This window comes from Pelophylax lessonae (assembly GCF_965119305.1).
Source record: "Pelophylax lessonae genome assembly, chromosome: 3".
In the NCBI taxonomy this organism is placed as follows: Eukaryota; Metazoa; Chordata; class Amphibia; order Anura; family Ranidae; genus Pelophylax; species Pelophylax lessonae.
The window spans coordinates 329,679,067-329,692,275 of NC_138770.1; the positions used below are offsets into that span (position 1 = coordinate 329,679,067).

The following is a 13,209-nucleotide window of genomic DNA, read 5'->3' on the forward strand; positions in this document are numbered from 1 at the left end:
CTGACTACATTTGGTTTAATACTGAAAATAACACATTTGTGGCTGTGAGAACACTGGTACAATTTTTTCAAGACCGGACCTCGCACCAAATTTAAAAAGGTCCAGGTATTACATAGTGCCCCCCACCGCACCATGTAGATCTTCCAAATTACATTTTTAGATCAAAAATACTTGTGGAGAAATGTTACAAAATATACTTAACCACAGAGCCGTCCAGCTTTTGAAGGGCAGTTATGATCCTTTCAGCTTTTGAAGGGCCTTCTCATGAGATTTGTGATGCTCAGTGTTGCCAGGAAGAATTGTAAGGTCATCTTCACCTAGGCACAATGAGTTAAAGCCGGGTATATAGTAAGCATATTTTTTACCTCCTCTCCACAGATATTTCTTTTCTGGTGTGTTACATGGCTATTCTATATAGGTGTGCGGGAAAGGATGGGTGGGTAACTATTTATTATGTTGACCTTTCATTTGATAAATGGTCCACCTAAATATTACATTTAAATGTTTTTATTTAGAATATTACTAGATTGTTTCAATCACCTTTGTGTAATAACACATTTCCTAATGATGCTTGTTCTGGAGATGTTAATAATCACAAAATATGACATTTAGCCTGACTGACACACCTAGATTCAATATCTTTTTTTTTCTTTAACCTGACTAGCTTCCTAAACACAAGCACGCTGGCCTAGATGAAGTCATCCCTTAAAGGAAACCTGTACTTGGAGAAATGGCTTTAATTCCTTATTTAGTCACTGACCCAGAGCAAGTACGCAGATTAGAAAGTCTGGACTCCTGAATTGCACAATTGTTCCAGATCTGAAAGTATTAAAGCCATTGAATTAGCATTACAGTCAACTATCATTCAGAAAGGTCAATAGCGACAGAATCCATAATCTCTCAGTCCAGGCTTCCTTTAAATTTTAATACAATAAAGTATTTACTATAAAATACTATTATTTATGATTAGTTGTGTATCAGTATTTATTTTAAGTTGCTTTTCCTGGAAAACACCACGGTTATATTGCTTTGCAAATTATTGGTTACTTCATTGACATGGAAAGGGATGAGCCATAAAACCTATAATAAATGTATTTATATTTAGATCGTTATAATCATTATCACCAATTATGAAAATCATAACCAACCTTTTTTCAGTAATTACTATTTGGCTGGGGGGGGGGTTCTCTTTATTGCCTGTTGTTGAGTTGGTACGTTCAGCTGCATAAGTGGATGTTTCAGATTGATGATCAAATTTGAACATCCTCAGAAGTTACCAAATCAGTACATTGGCTGCCTAATGCTTTGCGTATTAAAAACCACTGGGTTGCCGAGATGGAAAAAATGGATTTTCTGACTGCAATGAAAGAAAATATATATATTTTTTCTCTAACACTTTTAATAGTTGTGTTATAATAGTTGTATTTACTTTCAACCAGTACATATTACTATGCTGGAACATTTTATCTAAAAGTAATGCTGGATAGGGGTTATATGTTTACACTCTGCAAAAATTATTAGGCTGGAACATTTATATTTAAAATAATCCTTCAAAGCATATTATACATATAGCAAATAATGTGCTCATAAGGTGTCCACTTATTTAGTTTACTGGGCAGTCACAAACCAATTACAACAAATCTTTTCTAAAATGAAATATTAACAAGATAAATCATTCACTCACTGCATACATGTCTAAACTCTACCTAATGCTGCTAATGTACAAGTAAACAGTCATATTTTCACACCAGAGAGGTCCTCCATAATCTCTTTTAAATATTTATTTTCCTGGTAGTTTTCATTATCAAGAATTATAGGTTTGGCGTCAGTGATTCCATGATACATGCCTTATGGGAAAGCTACTGCTTTATACTAGCCTACAATTTCCAAAGCAATATTTTAAGTTGTAGTAGCTAAATTTAGTGATGTGTCATCGAACAGCTTCTTCAACCATTACTATATTAAACAAATTGTTAAAGTATGTTCTCTTTGATTATGTCCTCCTCCGAAAGTAACAAAAATTATTTAGCTAAGACAATGTGTAAAATAATGTAATTACAGCAGTTTTTTTTAATATTTTTTTTGTCATTTTGGCCTTGTGTCTGAGAAGTAAATGTGCTTAAGTAGTAGTGGTTTCTTCCCAACAGTATATTTTTATATGCTAACTGGTACCGATGACACTGAACTTGCCCTAGATTCCCGTGTTTTAAAATTGGGCATGGTAATGGTACAACATGACACCCCTACAGTTGCTTCCGGCAATTCATCTTCCTCAGTCCATTCATTAAGATCAGGGTTGTAGCACTGGATGCACTTCTTGTATTTCTTTTCTATTTCATTCCAGCCACCAGCCAGGTAGATTTTTCCATTTAGTGTTGAAGCACCAGCTGTGCTCACTCCATTCTGAAGAGGAGCAACATAGCTCCACTGACCAGTGTGAGGGTTAAAGCATTCAACAGGGAGGACATCAATCCTCTCACCACGGCCACCAAGTTGACTGCCACCCATCACGTACGCTCTGTCACCAAGTGTAACAGAACAATGCCACCCCCGGGGTGTACTGAGGCTTGCCTTATCTTGCCAGCTGTCAGTAGATGGGTCATAGATGCAAACAGAGCGGGAGTATGCATTATTTATGTATCCACCAACAACCAAGATTTTACCATCAATGACTGAACTGGAATGGCAGCATCTGGCAACCTCCAGTGGGGATTTCATTTGCCACTGGTTAGTTGAAGGCACATAACACTCAACTGATGCCAGGCATCCTTCAGAATTACGACCACCTATTGCATAAAGAAGGCCATTGAAAACATTAAAGCTAAAGTGGGTGCGTTTCTGATTCATGTTGGCAAGATGAATCCAGGTGTTAAAACGTGGGTCATACCTGTAATGGCAAAAAAGAAAATAATTTAGGGTTTAGAACATTTAAAAAGTAGCCTAATATTAAGATTTATACTAATAGGGAAAAAAGGTAAAGAATATTTTAGCAATGATGTTCATTAAAGGTTTTGCCAAAGGAATGTAAGATGCTACTTGGTTTTATGGTTACAGAAAGCATATCTGTTATTCACACAACAGATATCTAGATGTATCTTAAGAGCCACTGGTCTGTAAGAAATAATTCACCCAAAAAATAGTTGGTTTTGAGAACCCCACAAAATTTTATTGTCAAGGAAGTTCTACCCTGACGCATTAGGTGAGTGTAATTACAGGAGCCAGCATAATAAAAACTAAAAATAACAAAAAGGCGTGTACACACCCAGAAGCTACTTCCTCGTAAGTTTATTAAACATATCTAAAGTAACAGCCTCACATGTCTCAAGGTACCTCAGCTCCTTTTGATTGCTTGATAGGGTGTATAGGGAGGGATTGAGGTACAGTGCATGGGTGGGATACAGGTGGGGGGGTTTGATGGATGTGTGAGGGGAGGGAAGGAGGGATTGAGACATGTGATACTTTTACATTTGATATGTTTCCTTTTTCAATTGGAGTAAGTTAAGTGGAGTTTATTAAAAACAATAGGAAAATAACCAAGTAAATGGAGCATAACATAAGTAGCATTATTCTAAAGCTCACAGCGATTTCAAAATACCAGCATTGCACCAGCTGTGAGGGGACAGACAGGTTAAGTGTTACTGATCAACAGAGATGCGCCAAACAACCCCCTGTTCGGTTTGCACCAGAACTTTCAAACATGACAAAAGTTCAAAACCGAACAACGAACCCCATTTAAATCTATGGGACCCAAACTGGAAAATCAAAAGTGCCCAGTTTGAAGACTTATAGGCAATTCATTTGACATACAGTGGTTATGGGGGTCCGGGTACTGCCCTGGGATTTTCTCACTCATTATCCAACAATTTTACGACCCCCTCTGTAACTGTCACTCTTCCCCAGTCTATAGCTTTCTTTCTGTCTTATCTCACTAACCATTCTAGTCTATTTACCATTGCCGTGTACATTTTTTTTTTTTCCTGGGGCATTGGTTTTTTGTTTAAAATTCTGCTAAAACTTTGGGAATTAGTACTGTATGGACCTTGGAGAAGGGGACATACTCCGAAAGCTTGTCCTGAAAAATTGTGTGTTAGTGCAAATAAAAAAAGTAAAAAAGTATCACAGACAGTACTCAATTGTTTCTGACTACATTTGGTTTAATACTGAAAATAACACATTTGTGGCTGTGAGAACACTGGTACAATTTTTTCAAGACCGAACCTCGCAGCAAATTGAAAGGTCCAGGTATTACATAGTGCCCCCCACCGCACCATGTAGATCTTCCATAAGTAGCATTATTCTAAAGCTCACAGCGATTTCTAAATATCAGCATTGCACCAGCTGTGAGGGGACAGACAGGTTAAGTGTTACTGATCAACAGAGATGCGGCGAACAACCCCCTGTTCGGTTTGCACCAGAACTTTCAAACATCACAAAAGTTCAAAACCGAACAACGAACCCCATTTAAATCTATGGGACCCAAACTGGAAAATCAAAAGTGCCCAGTTTGAAGACTTATAGGCAATTAATTTGACATACAGTGGTTATGGGGGTCCAGGTACTGCCCTGGGGGACATGTATCAATAAAAAAAAAAAAAAGTTTGTAAAAAACATAATTTTTAAATGAGCAGTTATTTACTAATGCTTAAGGAAAAACCATAAAAATTAGAAATAAAAATGAAAAATTTCTCTAAATATAATGCTTGGGGGTTCCCGTTAGTCTTCCTGTAAAGTGGCACATCTGTACTGTGTATAGAACATGCTTTAGCAAAAATTACATTTATAAAGCCAAAACAATGAAAGCAAGCTTTCTTTATTTTGTTAACAACGGCTTGGGGACCATGCCTGTATGATGATGCCACAATGTAGTGCCCTCAAAACAAAATTAGAGATTTTTTTGGATAAATTCTGGTGTCTCTTTCGCAGACTTTGGATAGAAGTAACAGGAGCAGAAAAATTGGGTGTTGGTGGTGCCTTCACACCATAACCCTATAGAGGTACTGTTGATAATTTAAATAATGCCTGTGCATGATCAAGGAGCAAGTGGCTGATGCTGTGTTCACAAGCCACTCTGGCAGCTGCAGTGGACTGCACACTAGTCTCTGCTTGGGTGATAGAGAATGAGGAGGATGAGGATGGTTTAGTAAGCAAGTCCACCACCTCCTCTGCATGCTGTGGCTGGATAGCACGGACAACATCACTAAACAGAGGAAATAATGCCCTGCCTGAAGACTGACTATGTCAGGTGCACGCACGGAGCTTATCAGAGAGGACATGTCTGACTGAAGCTCCACTCTCTGAGATCAGACAAACCCGTAGCACGGAGGCAGCCTGAGGCAGGAGGCAGCCTGAGTGACACCCACTCTCACTATTCCCACAGCAGAGCCTGGAGCAGTCCTGGGCACAGCGGCATGGTGCTAGGAGGACCTCAGCTGAAGATGAGGTCAAAATCGATCAAAGACGCACAGGCTGTACTACAGTATACGCAGGACTATACAGCAGAGATTGAAAACCTTAAGGAAGAAAACCTTGTATTGCAATCCCGACTGGAAGATTACGAAAATCGAGCGAGATGTTCTAACTTGTGCATAAGAGGTATTCCTGAATGTGATAGACCTGAAAGCTAAAATGCTGGCCTTATTTCAGGAGCTACAACTGGTCATCCTAGTAGAATGGCTGGAGATGGACAGAGTTCATCGAGCTTTATATCCTAAAAAGTCAGAAGGACCACCCTGTGACATCATTACAAAGTTTCATTACTACCTTTTAAAGGAGCAGCTCTTGGCCACAGCTAGAGGTAAAGAGTCCCTAAACTTTCAGGGGCAAAATTACCAAATATTCGCCGACCTGTCTCCACTAACCATCAATAAACGGCGGGCATTGAAACCTCTGCTTCAAATCCGGCAGCAACAACAAATTTCTTATCAGTGAGGCTTCCCCTTTTCTGTGCGTTTTACGTACCAAGGTGCAAAACACGTTTGTCGATCTGCTGAACATCTACAGATCACCCTTCAGGACCTACATCTGGTGGAAACCCCACAGGGCACAGAGAACTCACGCTGCAGATCACCGTCGTGTTTCCCACGCAACCCATCTAAACCCTTCTGAGAAGAATGGTTGTCACAAATCATACAAACAAGGACGTTTCATCTCCCCGGCTTCGGATCCTGAATATTCAGTGGACTGACAGATTTAACATGCCATGTGTTACACTTTAAATACGTGGTTGTGACTGCCAATCTTCACAGGTCGACCAACCATCCCTTCTCAGGAATGATTCTAAGGACCTAACCTTAACCGCAAGTATTGTAAACTGCCTAAGTTTCTGGTTTATACCCCCTGTTTCTTGTTGTTTTGGCAGGATGAATTAATCCCCCCCCTCCATTTACCAATGGACAATACCATGGGGAACTGTTACCCCCCAGTCTGAGGAAGGCAAAATACTGCCACACAGTTCCTTACAATATTGCCATATCTGTTGAACAACCTCAGATGTTCCTACATATTTTCATAATCGTCACTGAGTTATTTTCTTCAAAGCCTGTCCCGTTAAGGTTTCAACCATATCTTTCAATCCACATACCCTCTGATCTGCACTACCTCGTTTGGGTTCCCTAATTAGGTCCCCACACTGGAGTACTGCGATCATCTGCGAGCACCTGAAGAAAGAGCGCGCAGGGCAGTATGTGACCCAGCGCATGCTCAGAAACGCGTCGTGCATACCTTGCATATTCCACACACCATACATTCCCTGGTGACGAGGCCGCGTTCCAGCTTCCACCGCACATCGCAGCCGCTGCCTTAGACGCTGACCGCCGACTGCTGGAGGAGGTAGCCGGCTTCCTTTTCTCCTCTGATCAGCGATCAAGCTTCTGAATTGCTGCACACGAGTGGATGGCACCTCCCAGAGGAATTCCTGATGTCCATGACTTGACACAGCTCGATGACTTTGGTTTCTAGTGAGTTTATATCACCTATGCCTTGGTATTAATAAAGACTGTCTGCACTTAGAGCGCTCTCTCTCTTTTTCTTTTGTTTAGTTCAGAACTCCTCTTGTCTGTGGAGAGCAGCTCGGTGCCTTGGACATTTTCCATCAGGACTCTGTCATTCATCAATTTATGGTATTTTTTTCATCTGCGTTTTTTCATCTGCGTTTTTTTTTTTTTTTTTTGCAGTTTCTATTCCTCATGTTCTCTTCCCTTCCCCTCCCCCACCCGTTCTAACCCATTTACTCTTCATGTGCTGGAGGTTTTGTTAGCGCTCCTACATTGTTGTTGTTTTTTTCTGCCTCGACTAAACAGTGTGGGTTGCTTGTAGCCTTCCACAGCACCACTCCATCACAATCTTAAATGAGATCAAAGACCCTGAGTTGCAATAGTGTCATACTTTGTCCCTAATAAACGACCTACTGTATGTTCTTTCTCTCACATCGTCAGGTGGTAGATTCCCATAAAATGGCACAGTAATGATTTGCGTTGACTCAAACCAAGTCCTATTTCCTGTCCTGGACAAGTCCCTCCCTATCTGGGAGCCCCAATAAACTCTTGTTTTTCACAACTACTTGCGAAACACAACCTAGTGGACTCTTGGTGGAAAATGAATCTGACCAAACAACGCCATACGTATTACTCACACCCCCACAATACCTTTTCACGTATTGGCCATGTGTTCCTAACCATCGGTATGTTGCCTGAAGTCTTGGCATCTACGATCATACCAGTCACATGGTCAGACCGTAGCGCAGTATGTACCACTATAGTATCTCCTATCCCTAAAGCACATGACCCCACCTGGTGTCCTAATGATTCTTTACTCAAAAACCCATCCAATCAGATAGATATCGAACGCGCCCTTTCAGAATATGTAGCACATAACTCCACCCCTGACGTGTCACCGCTCACTCTGTGGGAAGTACATGAATCAGTCCTCCGAGGCACCTGTCTATGACAAGCGGCACTCTTTAATCGAGAACGCAAAGCATTTGGTCGTAAGCTAGAATCGAACTTCAACGCATGCTACGCAGTGTTCCAAAACAATCCCTCCACAACTCAGAAAGCCAACCTAGATAAAGCTAGACTAGTATTCAACCCCATCAAAGCGCTGAAACTAAATAGGAGACCCGGCCTGGACTGATTCTCAGGCGCTTTACTTTCAAAACATTTTCCGATTCCTTGTCCCCTGTCTTAGCCAAACACCTTCAACTCCCTCCTTAAAGGACAATCCTTTAGACAGAAAACCCTAACAGTGATCATATGTATTCCAAGCCCCATGCCGATGACACCATTTGGACAAAATATCACCCCATTTCACTCCTGAATTTGGATGTTAAGCTCTTAGCTAAGATTATCGCCTTCAGGTTAACCACTTATGCCCCGGAAGATTTGGCTGCTCAAAGACCAGGCCCTATTTTGCGATTCGGCAGTGCGTGATTTTTAACTGACAATTGCGCGGTCGTGCGACACTGTACCCAAACAAAATCGACGTCCCTTTTTTCCCACAAATAGAGCTTTCTTTTGCTGGTATTTGATCACCTGTGCGATTTTTTGCGCTATAAACAAAAAAAGAGCGACAATTTTGAAAAAATAACAATATTTTTCAAATTTTTTTATCTGAAATTCTCAAAAAAAATGTAAAAATCAAAATTTTTTAACATTTTAGGCCAATTTGTTTTCTGCTACATATTTTTGGTAAAAAAAATTGCAATTAGCGTATTTTGATTGGTTTGCGCAAAAGCTATTGCATTTACTAACTACGGGAAAGATTTATGTCATTTTTATTGTTTTTTTTTTTACTAGTAATGGCGGCGATCTGCGATTTTTTTTGCAGGACTGCGACATTGCAGCGGACAGATCGAACCCCTGACTGACATTTTTGACACTTTTGGGAGTACCAGTGATATTACTACAGTAATCAGTGCTATAAATATGCACTGTTACTGTCAAAATGACACTGGCAGGGAAGGGGTTAACTTTATTGGTGATCAAGGGGTTAAGTGTGTCCCTAGGGGCGTGATTCTAACTGTGGGGGGGGCGTGGCTTGTGATGTAACCACAGAGACATACGATCCTACATAGAAGGATCGTATAGTCTCTGCACTTACATCAGGGAGAATGACAGACGGCTGTGTTTACATCAGCCGTCTGCCTTTCTCCCTCTCCTGCGGGAGATCGCGAGCGACCGGCGGACATCGGAGCCACCGGTCACTCACGCAGGGTTGCCTGTGAACGAGCGGGGGCAGGAGCGCACCTCCAGCGGCGTGCGCTCGCCCCCTACAGGTGGCTGAACGAGTGACGTACCCCTACGTCACTTTGCCCAGCAGCTGCTGCCTGCTGCAGTATATCTGCGGTGGGCGGTCGTTATGTGGTTAAACAACTTTATTGGAAACCTTATCCACCGTGATCAAGTAGGCTTCATTCCCATACGTCAAGCTAACAACAATATTCGCTGTGTTGTCCTCTTAACACACACTGCCAAGAAAAGTCATATCCCTTCCTGCTCCCATTCCCTAAACATTAAAAAAGCATCCAACACAATATCCTGGTCCTATATGCACTTCACCCTCCAAAAATAATGCTTCGGCCCTCATTTCTTACAATGGGTCTCTGCATTATACAATGAGCCTAGGGCATATATAAAATATGAGAAAAAACAAAAGTGAAAGAAAAGCAGTTGCAAAGTATGGCTACAACGAAGGTGAGGTAAATTGAATCACATAGAGCTTTATTGAATGAAAATTTATAAAATAAAAGTTAAAACAACAGCATCAACATTGCACAGAATGTTATAAGAGAATTACCTATCGACATGAAGATGAAACACTGCAAAAGGTCCTGTCTGGTGAAAAATGGCACCACTACGCTACAGACTCCACCCACCACCCCTATTGCACATTGAAAAATCCAACAATCACTTGAAAAATCAAAAAATATTCAAAAAATGTTCATGACAAAAATAGAATTAATTGTAGTGCTCTTGGAGTATGAACATAATATGTATGGATAGAGCCACCTCCAGTAGAAGCATCCAGTTGGGGATATTTGTGCAAATTTTGATATAAAAGTTTTGGTTGGTGGTTATCAGAAGTCTCCGTATATGACCGTTAGGTGCAGGGTCCTCACACCCATATGGTATACAAGGGCAATTGATGGCTCTACCACAACTTCCTCTGGTAAATGGACATGTATTGAATGGCTGCACTTTCCAGATGAATCTTTAAACACAGAACACAGCAGTAGACACCATGTAAAGCGGCACGGACATATGACTGAAACGGACAGACAGGCAAGCGAAGCAGGCAAACAAACAGATGGCTTTAAACATTGATTTGCATACCCGGTCTGATATTCAACCGGTATATGTGTCTGAGCAGTCAGGACGCTCTGCAGCTAAATGTCCTCTGGTCTGTGGATATTGCAGTCCGGTGTATAAGATTATGCTCACTGATAGACACACTTTGTATGTCTCCGACCGTTCAGTTAGCCTTCCATCTCTATAGATTTCACCAGGACAGGCATGTTAGCAAATATTTAGTCACAGGAACAGAGCCGTTTACTGACCGTATGGATGGTATGAGTCCGTGTGATGTCCGCTTAGTGCCGTCCGTCAGTATGTAGAAGTCAGTCCGGTTGTGTGTCCGGCCATGGTGAGTCTGTTGAGGGGGCAAGCCTTAGTGTCCGCCAGAGAGCGTGGGAGCTTTTCCGTCTACCAAACAGGGCTTGGGCATCGAGCATACGAACTGTGTACGCGGTCAGTGTTTCCGATAGGGTGGAGGGTGGAGTCCGCAGGCGTAGTGGTGTGTGACGTCGACGCGTTTCGCGTGACGCAGCACGCTTCTTCAGGATCGTATGCTCGATGCCCAAGCCCTGTTTGGTAGACGGAAAAGCTCCCAAAATCCTATACCTGTTCAGGGTCCTCTCAATATCTGTACCTGCACATTGTTTATGAATCATACAAGAGCAACAATGTTCACATGGGGCTCAGTCAAACCTAGATTGCCGAAACCCACCTTATATATTCCCAAACTGCGCAGCAGTTTGGGCTTCCCTAATTTTGCCACATATTACAAGGCTGCACAGATAGAACAACTTGCTAAATACCATGCCACCAAAGAGATCTCCCTGTGGGTTGCCATAGAATCTGTGAACTGTGACCCTCTATCAGTATCCGATCTTTTATGGCAACACCCAACAGCTCGCACATCCATAACCAACCCGATTACAAAACACTCTCTCTCCTTGTGGGATAGACTGAAAGTCACGTATGGCCTACAGTCTGCACACAACCCACTACTTTCATTCCTCAAGAATCCGGCCTTCTACCCAGCTTTTGATTCCCCCAGTGGCATTCTGGGCCTGGTCCATAACAGGCCTCATTCGCCTATACAATATGGTCTCAGCGACGTCTCTTCTAACTTTCCCAACCCTATGTGAATATTTTGACCTATCTCAATCTGAAATATTTTGTTACCTACAAATTAATATTTTTTTTTACCCCACACATAATAAGGGGTGCTATTCTGAACCAACTCTCCCAGTTTGAGCATATATGTATAAAGGATCCACACCATAGAGGTATGATCTGGAATCTCCCAATTACTCCCAATTACTTACCAAACCAGATGCAGGTCCACCCCCATATGTTGCTAAACAGGAAAATGACCTCAGCATGGCAGAACTTTTGACATGGCTGAAATATGGTCTGCAACTAAATCCTCCTCTTCAAATGTCCTTGTGGTGGAAGCCTCCTACAAAGTGCTTACACAATGGTACTTAATCCCCGCCAGAATCGCTAAGTTTGCGCCAAACCAATCGGCTCTCTGTTTTTGTGGTTGCTCTGAGCTGGGTACACATATACACATCTGGTTGAATTGCCCATTAGCACAAGCATTCTGGATAGCTGTTTTTATGCTTGCCTCTAAGATGTTTAATGTATCTCTCACACCGGACCCGGGGATGGCCCTTCTAAACCTTAAACCGGAATCCTTAACACGTGAACAATTCAATCTACTTACCCAAATCTTAACAGCCATGAAGCAGACCATAGCCAAAGCATGGAAAACATCCACATTGAACATAATGGAGACTAAACACAGAATGAACCGTACTTTGCTACATGCTAAGATGGAAGCTTTAGACAATGATAACCTTGGCAAATTTGATAATCTATGGAGACCATGGATTACACATGGTCTTCCGCCAGGCTTTAAAGAACAGGTACTTCTTCCATGGTAGAAGATTCACAACATGATGTCCTCTTTAATGCTTATTCTTAGGGGGTTGCTCTATTCGCGGGGATCTCTCTACCTTACCTTCTCCCTTTTCCGGTCTTTCCTGTCCTTCTCCTTCTCTTGACTCTCTCACCCCCCCATACCCCTGTTACCTCATCTCTCAGGTAACCTTCACTATGTCAGCATAACATATAATGTCTTTATAGTGGTTACTAAATGGCCACTCAGCGGCTAGATAGCCATGTTAATATACCATTAAAGGACCGATACAAGTTTATATTGTTCAGAATAAGTCTATGCCCATAAGTTTGTTTTTTGAATATCTCAATCAGTAAAATCTATTGGTATACTTCTCAGCTATACAGATTGTTGTTGACGAGACCATGTACAGCCAATTTTTTTACCCCATTCCCAAACCAACACAATGGTATTCTTAACCACTTTCAGACTGGAGGATTTGGCTGCTCGATGACCAGGCCCTATTTTGCAATTCGGCACTACGTGACTTTAATGGTCGTGCGACACTGTACCCAAACAAAATTGACGTCCTTTTTTTCCCACAAATAGAGCTTTCTTTTGGTGGTATTTGATCACCTGTGCGATTTTTATTTTTTGCGCTAAAAACAAAAAAAAAAAAGCTACAATTTTGAAAAAACACAATATTTTTCACATTCTGCTATATGAAATTCTCAAAAAAAAAAAAAAAAAATGTAAAAATCTAAATTTTTTAACATTTTAGGCCAAATTGTTTTCTGCTACATATTTTTGGTAAAAAAAAATCACAATAAGCGTATTTTGATTGGTTTGCACAAAAGTTATTTAGTTTACTAACTACTGTAAAGATTTATGTCATTTTTATTGTTATTTTTTTTTTTTTTACTAGTAATGGCGATGATCTGCAATTTTTTGCAGGACTGCGACATCGCGGGGGACAGATCAGACCCCCAACTGACATTTTGGACACTTTTGGGGGTACCAGTGACATTA

The 13,209-nt window shown here is 41.3% G+C and overlaps 1 protein-coding gene across 1 annotated transcript in view; it reads right to left on the bottom strand.

The window, feature by feature from the left end:
- Window positions 1-1,430: 1,430 nt before the first annotated feature.
- KLHL31 (kelch like family member 31) overlaps window positions 1,431-13,209 on the bottom strand; it is a 60,475-nt gene continuing 48,696 nt past the window's right edge. Inside the window, exon 3 of the mRNA XM_082252163.1 lies at window positions 1,431-2,887. Within this exon, the coding sequence (XP_082108289.1) occupies window positions 2,155-2,887 (733 nt within the window). The 3' untranslated portion in view covers window positions 1,431-2,154. The remainder of the gene's footprint in view (window positions 2,888-13,209) is intronic.